The sequence below is a fragment of the Onychomys torridus genome, chromosome 3 (assembly GCF_903995425.1).
Source record: "Onychomys torridus chromosome 3, mOncTor1.1, whole genome shotgun sequence".
NCBI classification, from domain to species: domain Eukaryota; kingdom Metazoa; phylum Chordata; class Mammalia; order Rodentia; family Cricetidae; genus Onychomys; species Onychomys torridus.
Window position 1 is genome coordinate 130,468,267 of NC_050445.1, and position 12,811 is coordinate 130,481,077.

Here is a 12,811-nt window from a genome sequence, read left to right on the forward strand (position 1 = left end):
AAAACATGGCATATGCATGTATGACATTTTCAAAAATTTTAAAATAGATCAAGGAGTTTTAATAAGCAATGAATGTACTATGTAGACAGTGCTACTGTCCATATTGTTCATCTATGGCTGTGTCCTTTTCTTTTATGTAGATGGGGATAAGAGCAGGTCTTCATGTGAATCTATAATTACCCCTCACTATAGCCCTCTGTCCAAAAAACCGTTGCTATATATTCCCTTAGGAAATAAAGATATTTTAATACTTCATTATTATGAAGGAAAACTAGAAATGATAGAGGGAGAGATGGAAGAGTGGGGTGAGGGTGAAGGGAGAGGGATTATACAGAATACATACAGGAAGAGCTTTACATTACTGTTTAATACCCCAATAGTTTCAATAGTTTTTAGCTTTTGTCTGGTGGAGGCTGATTAGCCAGTCTGGGTATAATCTCAGCATTTTTGACTAATATATTTAATGCAGGTTTGAAAGAAGTACATGTGAGCATGGAGAAAAAATATGGAGAGATGTGGCCATTGTAAAATGGCTGCCAGAGAAGCTGGAAGAATCAATAGGTAAAGTCTCCTTTAAAACCTTTCATGTTGGAGAGTGCTATGTGACTTGGGTTAAGCAGAAGTCAGGGCTCTTTTTTGTGGATCCTCCTAGGCAGTAGGCTGTGTCAAGATGAAGCTGAATATCTTCTTTCCTGCCACTGGCTGTCAGAAACTCATCGAAGTGGCCGATGAGCAAAAGCTTTGTACGTTCTACAAGAAGCACATGGCCACAAAAGTGGCTGCTGATGCTCTGGGTGAGGAGTGGAAGGGTTTTGTGGTCCCAATCAATGGTGGGAATGACAAACAAGGTTTTCCCATGAAGCAAGGTGTGTTGACCCACAGCAGCGTATGCTTGCTCTTGAGTAAGGGGCATTCTTGTTATAGACCAAGGAGAACAGGGGAGAAGAAGCACAAGTCTGTTTGAGGATGCATTATGGACGCCAATCTCAATGTTCTCAACTTGGTTATTGTAAAAAAAAAAAAAAAAAAAAGGAGAGAAGGATGTTTCTGGACTGACAGAAATGTGCCTACTCGGTTGGGACCTAAAAGAGCTAGCAGAATCCGAAAGAAATCTTTTAATCTCTCTAAAGAAGATGATGTCTGCCAATATGTGGTCAGAGAGCCATTAAACAAAGAAGGTAAGAAGCCCAGGACCAAAGCACCCAAGATTCATCGTCTTGTTACTCCACATGTCCTGCAACACAAACACCGTTATATTACTCTAAAGAAAAAACGAACAAAGTCCAGTCAAAAATAAGTCTTTAAGGGTAACAAATAAATGATCATACCTTAAAAAAAAAAAAAACCTTTTATTCCCTGCCACTCACATCCTGTATGTGACTCATAGAACCAGATTTTACAGTTCTTTTCTTTAGAGCTGTGAGATATTTCATCCCCTTCACTAAAAGTACACATTTTTGTAATTTGTTACTAGATTTTCTAGAACAACTAATGTAAATTTTACTCACAGAACAAAACAAATTAAAGCAATTCAGGTTGATTTAATCCTCTGGTTCTATTCTCCAGTGTTGTTTTTTGTTTTTTTGTTTGTTTGTTTTGTTTTGGTTTGGTTTTTTTTTGTTGTTGTTGTTTTGTTTTTTTTTTTTTTTTTTTTTGGTTTTTTGAGACAGGGTTTCTCTGTGTAGCTTTGCACCTTTCCTGAATCTGGCTCTGTAGACCAGGCTAGCCTCAAACTCAGAGATCTGCCTGCCTCTGCCTCCCAAGTGCTGGGATTAAAGGCATGTGCCACCAACGCCTGGCTAGCTGTTTGTTTGTTTGTTTGTTTGTTTTGGTTTTTCGAGACAGGGGTTTCTCTGTGTAGCTTTGTGCCTTTCCTGGAACTAGCTTTGTAGACCAGGCTAGCCTCAAACTCACAGAGATCTGCCTGCCTCTGCCTCCCAAGTGCTGGGATTAAAGGCATGCACCACCAATGCCCGGCTCTCCAGTGTTTTATATGAAAATGTGGAATATATTTATACCTTGGGAACAAAGCACATGAAAACCCATAATGCAACATGAGCCCACAAAGTCCTGGAAAAAGCAGTGTGTCAGTGTGTGGTCTGGAACTCACACATTTTCAGGAATAAAATATTTCTACAGAAGCCACATGGTGCTAAAGCCTCATTTCTGAAAAAGAAGGAAACATAGATATTGATATTTTAGCATGTATCATGAATCCTACATTCTGACTTATGCTCCTTTTAAGGGGACTTTGGGCATCTGATCCTTCTGTGTGAGGGTTGTTATAAACTGGAGTTAATATCTAGGAAAGAATTTTCCCCCTCTATCATGACAGCAAATTTTCAGTCACCAGTTTCCAGAGGCTGTGTCAGTGAAATGAAATAGGCTTGGACCAGTCTCACAGCAGTGGTCTCAGGACAAGAGATTTTGGTGGATGCCAAATAGATTAAAAAACCTGGGAACCTCTTTCTCTTCTTCAAAATGTTATAATGGATGTCAAAACTAAGCCTAACCAGATAAATATGTATTAGTATTTCCCTATGCTGAAGAGATGGATAATAGGCCTATTGTGGAATATTAGTTTAAGATGTGTTACATTTGTTCACAGTGTGGAATCTTTGTTTAATGATGTAAAGATGTGTTACATTCTTTTATGTTGCATTTGTTTAATTCTGTAAAGCTGTGCCACTTTGCCTGCCTAAAACACACAATTGGTTTAACAAAAAGCTGAATGGCCAATAGCTAGGCAGGAGAGAGAAAAAGGTGGGGATGGCATATAAAAAGTTAAGTAGAAGAAGGGGGAGGAGTGAGAAAAGGAAAAGGAGAGAAGGTTACCAGGGGCCAGCCACCCAACCAGGCATGGAGTAAGAAGGAAAGAATAACAGAATTAAGAAAGGTTAAAAGCCTAGAAGAAAAAAGTAAAAGAAGAGAAATGGGTTAATTTAAGTTAGCAAAGATGGCTAGAAACAAGCCAAGCTAAGAGCATTCATAAGTAAGAATAGGTCTCCAGGTATTTACTTGGGAGCTTGGTGGTAGGCCCTCAAAGAGTAAAAATGGCAACTACAAGGCCAAGGAAGATCCTAAAGAAAAAACTGAAAGGGTGATTATCTGTGAATCTCCCAGTTTGTTTGGAAAACTTGGAAAGCAAAAGCTGAATGTGTTCCTCTGCCACGCCTATGACGGTGTCGCCTGCGTGACAAATGCCTTGGATGAGGTAGTTACGTGGGAAAGGGGGGCTCGCGGCCCTTGGGTCTATTCCCCCTGCGACCCCTGATCAATCTGCCCGAATCAAGGTTCCAGGCTACACGGAACCATGCAGATCTGCTTGCAGAGGCTGGCTGGCACTCTGCCTTCTTCTCTTTGCAGCTGTAATTATTGCTGTTTCCTTGTGTATTAATTCCAGGAAGTTAACTCTTAATGTTCCTGATGTGCCCCATAAAGAGAGTAATGATTCCTCAAAAGTGGCTTCAATACCCCCACCTATAATTCAAGCTCTTAGGCAAACAGTTCAAGAGGGTCCCTAAAGTTTGGGGGAATTCATGAATAATTTAGAGCAGAAAGAACTTATGATTCAGAAGGACGAAGATTCTAGTGAGGAGAGAATGAAAGTAAAGGTACAGGAACTCATAGGCAATTCACACGCGCAGCCAACAGCAGCTGCGAGGAAGCAGTTACAGGAATTAGTCATTCCTACAAGAATTATTCAGGGACAAATAAAGTTTCTCATCAAGGGTCGATGGTGGCAACCCCCTAACTTTAATCTTAGATATAATAATTATTTAGAGCCATTACTTTTTACGGGAGCTTATGATGTACATGGGAACTGATGTGTGAATCATAATGGTATAAAAACAGAATGGCATAAGTTACAGTTCATGGAAAGATTAGCTAGGTACCGACCCCCCTGGTACCTTATCACCCACAGGCAAAGGTTAAAATATTTTCACACAAATGAAACCATGGTTAGAACAATGATGGACAGGGTTTAATTTTGATACAGAACAAAGGTGTAGAAGAAAAAGTACAGCTAGGGCCGTAATGTTCTCTGTCTGGATGAAGAACCACAAAAGAAAAAGTAAAAGCTATACTCATGAGATCTGTTAATCATTCTGAGAAAATTGTGTGACTATATTGTTGATTCTATGTCTATCACCTTACTGGCCAATTGCCATGTTTCCTCAAGTAACTGTATAAAATTCACTGCGTGGTCAGAGTAAAATTGCAGCAGCTTCACAACATACTCTTGTGTCTGTGGCTGTCTGTCATTCGCCGAATCCCACTTATCCTGAGTACCTTCACCCCGTTCTCCCTTGGTCTGGTGGTCTAACTGAGATCCAGTCCTCGGCATTCCTCAGTCTGCATTATCAGAGGAAAAGGAATAATTCTGCAAAAACAGTCAGGTACACATGCATAAACACATAGGCACACATCCTACTTCTTTGCTATAAAGAAATAAGAAAACTTTGATTAGAAGGTTTTAAAATAGATGCAATAATGTGGAAAATATATGGATTCCTATGAGTCTGTTCCGTACATATGCTCAGATATTATGTTTTACAGTGGAGATATTCCAAGTAAAACTATGTAGATCAAAAATATTGCAAGTCAAAAGTTCATATATATCCTACCAAAAAAAAAAAAACTCAGCTAAAATATGGTCATAAAGTTAAATTGGTATAAAGTGGGACAGGTTCATCTAATATAAAGGCACTTAAACACTTTTGAATATCACCATTTAGTACTGTTTGAGTACTGGATGGAAGTGGATAGTGTAGTTAACAATGGAATGACTTAAACCAGATATTCACATTTGTAACTTGATAATATAAACTTTGTAACATATGAAGATCATTGGTTTTATCATATAAAACACATGACACAGTGGCCTATTTTGTGAAAATTTTATCATGCCATTTACGTGTAATTTTCACAAATGTATTTAAATTTTACTTTGTGAGTAAAACACCATGTAAAACAAAAATGCATTTAAATATGCTCCTAAAGACAGCCATCAAGAGCTTGAGAATTGAATGAGATTTAGTGGTGGTAGGATCTGCAGTTAAGATCTACCAATTACAGAGATGGAGACTAAGATAACATAAGAGCCAGATACCTGGAAGGAGTGTTGTGAAACTGTGTCTTCTGGATAGGACAAGGCTGCTCCACTCAGGGACTCACAGCAGCTATGATACATGGATGTGACCTGTACAGGACCAATTCAACAAAGTCAGCCAACATTCTAGCAGTGAGCACTAACTGGAGCTGTAGGTTACAAAAGAAAGCAAACAAACAAGCCAAAAAAATCTAGAGAGGACATGAAGGGTGAAAGGTTAGTGTTAGTGTGTATCTAGAGATTATGAAATTTTTTTTTTTGAAAAGAGAAGACACAATCTAATATTTATAGGAAAGGATTTCACCAAATTAATGAGATTGACCCTTGATCTAATGGACAATCAAGGGGCTACATTGCATCCATCTATGACATCATTAGAGGATAAATAAAATGTTAAATATAAAAAGGCTCCCATTCTAGATGCACTGATACAGATGAGTCCATGGCAAAGAGAGGATTTTACCTTTTGAGCATAGAAGCTGTGTTAGGAGTAAGAAGAAAGCCAGTATTCTGGGCACAAAGGGAGCGCCAGATATGGATTCTTGTGATTAAACAAGAGCTAATGGGGTAGAATACATGATTCAGAATGGAAGAGAGAAAACCCATGCCATGACAAAAGCCATGGACAGAGAAATTGCAAGTGGAGGAAATGGATTACTTAGAAATGATGGGATATGTGAGGCAGATCCTGCCCTTCCCTAGAACCCATGACATTTAAGACTTGTATCCTACTTCAGCTTCACAGTAAAGACATGTGTGAGCTGTGTAGACCAAGACAGAGCTTTTCTGCCCCAACTGCCTAGTCCCAAGTAAACACACAGAAGCTTACATTAATTACAAATGCTCTGCCTAATACCCCAGGCTTATTATTAACTAGCTCTTACACTTAAATTAAATTAACCCATTTCTATTCATCTATGTATTGCAATGTGGTCTGGTTTGACCAGTCCTCTCGCTTCTTGGGTGACTGGCTCATCTCTCTCAACTCCGCCCCTCTTCATTTGAGTCCTGAGTTTGATTAGTTTGCCTAACCTTATCCTGCCTTGTCATAGGTCAAACAGCTTTATTATTAACCAATGAGAGCAACACACATTCACAGTGAACAGAAGGATCATCCAATGGCAGAACTGTAGCCAACAGGAAACTGCCACGGCCTCAGGAATATTAAACTTTTCCAAATGTTCTAAGTTCTAAGATTGAGGATTGAGGGCAGGGAAACATCCTACATCTGGAAGAGAATGAAATAGTTAGGTGCTAAACCAACCAGAAGAACGTTGTCCTTTAGTACCCACAGAGAAACATGTTCTCAGCAGGGAAATCTACATTGCTTTGGAAATTAAGTCCTTACTCTTAATAGCTTAATAAGCTGTACAGGAGTCAGTCCCTATCAGGACACAGCATGTCCATAAGGGAACCCACTCAATTTGTGGACCTTCTGATACTCTAGAGCACCAATAAGGAGGGCAACACTGTGAATTTTCTAAAATCAGTAGTCAGTGCTTCTTGGTCTTTAAGAATCACCCTGTAACATTATTAATCACATGAAGTATTTGTTGTTGAACTCTCAATCTTAGGTGTCTGGTGGACACCAGCTAACTCTGTCTCCATCTTCCCTGTCAGCATCTCTGGGAGACAGAGTCATCATCACTTGCTGGGCAAGTCAAGATATTAACAATACCTTATTCTGGTAACAGCAGAAAGAAGAGAAAGCTCCCAAGCTCCTGATGCATCCAATTTGAAATAGGGAGTTCCATCCACATCCAGAGGCATAGGGGCTGTTACAGACTCTTCTGTCAGGGAAAAGCCCTGACATGTAAAAGGGTTTTTAAATGGAGCAGTGAAGAAGTGAGAAATAATAGGAAGAAATATAGACGTAGATGAATAAAAACATAGAGATACAAGATAACTTCAGGAGGGCCCTTGCTCAATACCCACTCACCCTGAATTTATTCATGATGGGCTTTTTAAACATCAGCAAGGGGAGGGACAAAAGACTTCCCCCTCTCAAGGTTGAGATATAAAGTACCAACAAGTGTAGACCCTTCAAAACACCTGGTAACCACACCTTTGGCCAAACAATCCTATTATGCAGCCTTGCTGCACAAAGCAAACTCAGACTTTCTGACCTTGAGTAAGGCCTTATTAGGGAGCTTCTGTGAGCCCCAATACTCCTTCCTCCTGCATCATCACCCTGGACTCTAAATATGCTCTTACTTGATGTAGATATAATAGGATGAAAGGGTAGATTAATGAACTTACTTTTAAAGAACAACAACTTGTTTAAAATGTCTTACATTGGTATAGATTTTAGTCTATTGATACAAACTTAAAGTTAATATATATATAATATATAAAAAGTGTTTTATATATATATATATATATATATATATATATATATATATATATATACTCTTGTTTGAGGTATTATGTTTATGCAACTCATTTAGATTGTAATGGGTAATTAAGAAATACAGATCAATTAGTCTTCTATGATAGTCAAACTTATAGTCATGTTAAGTTTTCTAGTTATACATAGATATATTTCAGATAGACAGGTAATCTCCAAACACTTCAAAGGTCTATAGAATATGGCATTTAAAATATTTTTAAAATTTAGACTTTCTAGACAGTGAGACATGTCTGCTCCTGGCAGCACCGATTTACTTCAGAGAGGAGGATGGGCATTGAAGACACTTAATATGGAGTTTATCTTCACCTTGGCAAAAAGAGCCATTTGGGCAAGAAACTGTTCTTGGCTGGACTGCTTGATCAACTGGACATGCAGGACCCATAGAAAAGTGACCACTGAACTTTGCTTGACAAAATGGTCCTTCAGGTTCCTGCTTAGCAGAGGAAACTACCAGACACTCTACAGGACACTGAAAAAAGTGACTAAGAGACTCTAGCCCTGTGGACTGAAGACAAATGCCCCAACTTTACAAAGGAACATTAGGTGACTGTCCAGGCTTCCAGCTGTCTCTGTCTACCCTACAAGACTCCCAAAAGTTGCTTGCATCCTTCTCCCAGTTCTCAGGTAATATTATATCCTTCTCAGGTCTTTGATGTGGTTGAAGACTAGATAGTTATAATTTCCTCAATTATGATAAAAAATAAGTTAGATATAAAACCTTAGACTCACAAATATAAGACAGATAGGATATCTTCTTTAATATTGTAACTGTAATTCTTGCTTGATAATTGTTTTGTTATCTGAAATTTTACTATATGAAAGTTAAAACCTTGCTTTTTGAAAAAAAGAAAAGGGGAAGTGCTGTGGGATGTTCTGTATGTCAAATGTGTTGCTCTGATTGGTTAAAATAAATAAAGTGCTGATTGGCCAGTAGCCAGGCAGGAAGGGTAGGGTAGGTGGGACAAGGAGGAGGAGAATTGAGGGAAGTGAAAGGCTGGGTGGGGAGAGACCAGCCAGCCATCACGAGATGTAAGGTACTGGTAAGCCACGAACCATGTGGCAAAGTATAGATTAATAGAAATGAGTTAATTTAAGATAGAAGAACTACATAGCAAGAATCCTGCCATGGCCATATAGTTTGTAAGCAATATAAGTTTCTGTGTGTTTACTTGGTTGGGTCTGAGCATCTATGGGCCTGGCGGGTGAGAGAGATTTGTCCTGACTGTGGGCCAGGCAGGAAAACTCTAACTACACTAACTTAATACTGTTAACAAGGTAATACTCTTCAAACAGTGAAAGAAGTCAACAGAAACCATGAAGAGAAGAACAAATTGAGTCCTGACTAATAGCAGCTACTATTCTAGCCTCCATATACTGCCAGTATTTCTCAAATATAGCTAGAAATTTATGTCACTGGAAGGCCACAAGATGAACACATAGTTTGATGACATTAGGGGGTGAAGCCTTGTTGAAGACTATGTGTGGGTGAAATAACTTCAAATGGTAAGCTTTGTATCCCTTCCCCTCTCTTCATCCTCCTCTCTTTTCCAATTCACATAACTGAAGTACTTTCTTCTACTACAACTTAAGATTAAATGTGCTCAGCTGCTTGGCCCTGTCTAAATTCAGTGTGGCTAGCCAAACAATGGGAAAACATCTTGAATTGCAACTATAAAGGACTCTTTTCAGTGTAAGGAGTTTATTCAGGAACTGTTTCACAGTCATGAGAAAGTGACTTAAAACTTCCCCAAACCAGAATAAAAACTCAAAAGGGAGAAGTATGGGATAAGGAAGCTGAAAAAAAAAAAAAGTAAGACCTGGGTCTTCTGATCTATGTAATTTAAGTTCTGGGGAATTACTTTTCCTGAGTGTCTAATATGGAATATAGTCTTTGTTAAAGATAACTTTAATTTTACTTTTCTTAATTTCTTTCCTTTTAAACCAAGTTTCATTTAATGAAGATTGACTTGAAAATGCACATGAATCTGAGGCTGTCCTTTACTTTCTGATATTTCTTCTTTCACTCCATGACTATGATTACAGGGCATACCACCAAGCTGGTTTTATGCCAGTTTGGTGCTGGAGACCCCACTCAGGTGTGTTTCTCCATTCCAGCTTTGTGCAGTGCTGGATAACCCAAGCCTTCCTAAATGTTTGACAGTGTTTTAACAACTGAACTCTTTCCACAGCTCCAAGGAAATTTCAATTCTTTTAAATATCATAATTCTTGAATGACCACCTGCTTAGGCACTCAGAACATTTTACAATCTACCAGAGATCTACCCAGATATACAAACATGTTTAAATATTTTTACCCAGCAACATAAGGGAATTAGCAATAATAGTTCAGATCAAATATATTCTCTGAGGGTAGGAAATTCCCTACTATCTTAGACTGAATACTCGAGTTATAAAGAATCCTGTGTAGTCAAGACATTTAGAAGATGTAGGAAATCTTGAGGGAGAATAAAAAGGTCAGGGTGTAAGTGAAAATGGAAAGTAAAGCCCTGATAGTGTATGAGCTACTCATAAGGATAGATAGCACTGAAGTCCATCATGGAGCACAAAGAAAATGCTTCTGGTTTATTCTATCTGTGAGGAAGGAGCAAGGGGCTGTTTGTAATACTCCTGACATTATCTGTGAATTGCTGTTCTGCAGGTTGCTCAATCCAAGGTACTCTTTTTCATATGAATTCTGCTCTCATCAGACTCCACTTGTCATCTACACTGAACATTCACCATCATGATGCCCATGTGCGGATAACTTTAGACTCCACTCTGGCTTCAGTAAGCAAATGCAGAACTCCCATATTCATTCCTATGTACTTTTCTATTCACATTATTTGATCTCCACTGACTTAAATGCAGCCACAGAGATCTGAGCTGCCTTGGTAACTAGGGTAAATTTGGTGATAATAGAATATTCCACCAAGAGTTGAATGGACTTGTTAGAGGGATGATCTCCATTTCTAAAGAAAACCATGTATGATAACAGGGTACAGATAGCACAGACTAGTAGTTGTACTGATCTGAAAACATCAAGAACTGATGTGTTTAACTGAAAGAGACTGAAAATAATCATATGATACTCATATAGGAATAGAAGATTTCTGATATTAAAGACTTTGAGGTAACTTATGAGAAGAGAATTTTTAAATTCAGAAACAAAGATGGCAGAACATGAGACAACAGATCACTCTTTTCATGGAAAATCATAATTCCCCATTTTTTTCACTGACCTTAAAGTTCACCTCAAGAGAAAGAAGGTATTGGATCAAACAATAAGTCATTTTGTGACCAATAATACCATGGAGAGAAATGATAAAGGCTTCTTTAGGTTTATGGGATTGTTTCAGAAGGATAGTTCGATCCTTGATGGAAATGAGCAGAAAAGCCTGTACAATAACAAGAGTGACAGAAATAATTCAAGAACCTACATTAACAACAGTATTTGGCTCTGCCTGGGAACAGGCCATGGAGCTCCAGGAGTCCAATTGATGAGAGAGAGGAGGGATACTATAAGCAAGAGATATCGAGACCATGATTGAAAAAAGTACAGAGACAACTAGCCAAGCTAGTGGAAACACATGAACTGTGGACCAATAGCTAAGGAACCCCCATAGTACTGAACAAGGCCCTCTGGATAAGTGAGACAGTTGTTTAACTTGAACTGTTTAGGGGGCCCCCAGGCAGTGGGACTGGGACCTGTCCTTGGTGCATGAGCTGGCTTTTTGGGACCTAGTGCCTATGGTGAAACATTTTGCACAGCCTTCATGCAGGGAGGAGGGACTTGGACCTGCCTCAACTGAATGTACCAGGCTGAGATGAATCCCCAGGGGAGACCTTGCCTTGTAGGAAATGGGAATGGGAGGTGTGTTGTGGGGGGAGCTTAGGGGGTAGGAAGAGGGAGGAAAGGGGAATCTGTGGTTGATATGTAAAACAAATAGAAAATTTCTTAATAAAAACAAATAAATGATCTTTGGCCCATAAAGAGGAGTGTGTTTTCTGCAGGCAAGTAATTCTTATACTTGTTTGCTTGGATATCTGAGGCCTCTGGGCCTATATTAAGATCCTGAGATGAGTCAAAACACTCCTGCAGCTGTGCCCAAATCTTCCTAGGGGTTTTGATTTCCATGTTCTCAGAGCCCAGCCCAGTGCCCAAGAACCTCTTAATAAGCAGTTCACACCCTATTCAGTTGTCATTCCAGTCAGAACACAGTATGGCCATGAGGTCCCCTGTGCAGCTCCTGGGACTGCTGCTGCTCTGGTTTCCAGGTAAGGAGGACAGCAATGCAGATTTATAAACTCAGTATAGGGAGAGTTAGGTGACCATTCAAGGAAGTCATCTTGCAATATGGTTAATACTGTATATTTTTTTGTGTGCTTCCAATCTTAGGTGTGAGATGTGACATTGTGATGACTCAGTCACCATCTTTGCTCTCTGTGTCTCTGGGAGACAGAACTACAATCACTTGCCATGCCAGTCAGAACATTAAGAGTTGGTTAGCCTGGTATCAGCAGAAACCAGGGAAGGCTCCTAAACTCCTAATCTACAAGGCATCCAGCCTTCAAACTGGAGTGCCATCGAGGTTCAGTGGCAGTGGATCTGGCACAGATTTTTCACTCACCATTGGCAGCTTGGAGTCTGAAGATATTGCTACTTATTACTGTCTACAATACGATGTATATCCTCCCACAGTGATTCAAGTCATAACATAAACCACCCAAAGAAGCAGAAGTGTGAGACTGTGGTTACTGCAGTTTGCAGCTGCTCTGATCCTTTTTCAGATAAAACAAGGGTTGCAGTTTCTCTAGAGGTCTGTGTAGAGTAACTCTCTTTCCCCCTTTTCAGCTCAAGAAGGACAGAAGGACAATGATATTACTGAGTTAAAGAAAGTCTCACAATTTTGGATGTTAAGTACCTGAATTTACCATAATTGGTATTTATACTCCTATTCAACAAAATATATGTCAGTATAATCCTTACTTCTTGGAATTGTTTAAGATGGCTTAATATGATTAATATGAGTCTAAAATAATACCATAAACTGTAGTGTAGTCTCTGGTAACCATGAAATGTGATAGAATAAAGAGGGGAACTTTGGTATTTCCTGAAATATCATGTGTCTTAAGTATTAATTCTCCACAGAAAGGGTTGCTCCAAAGATGATTGAGGGTCATGTTTAGCTATGTACTTTCAACAGAGCAGATCAAAGAAAATCTCTATCAGTGTCTTTCTGTGTGAGCCTCTCCAACCATTACAGAGTAGGCAATATTCAACAGTCAAA

General features: G+C 39.1%; 1 pseudogene and 1 gene segment (V, D, J or C); both read left to right on the plus strand.

Annotated features, from left to right (window-relative positions):
- The first annotated feature begins 670 nt into the window (after nt 1-670).
- Nucleotides 671-1,297, plus strand: LOC118580626 (annotated as a pseudogene).
- Nucleotides 1,298-11,743: 10,446 nt separating this feature from the next.
- On the plus strand, nt 11,744-12,242 carry LOC118580234. The segment is given in 2 exon segments: nt 11,744-11,798; nt 11,920-12,242. Coding segments are annotated over 2 exon segments (378 nt in total).
- The last annotated feature ends 569 nt before the right edge of the window (nt 12,243-12,811 follow it).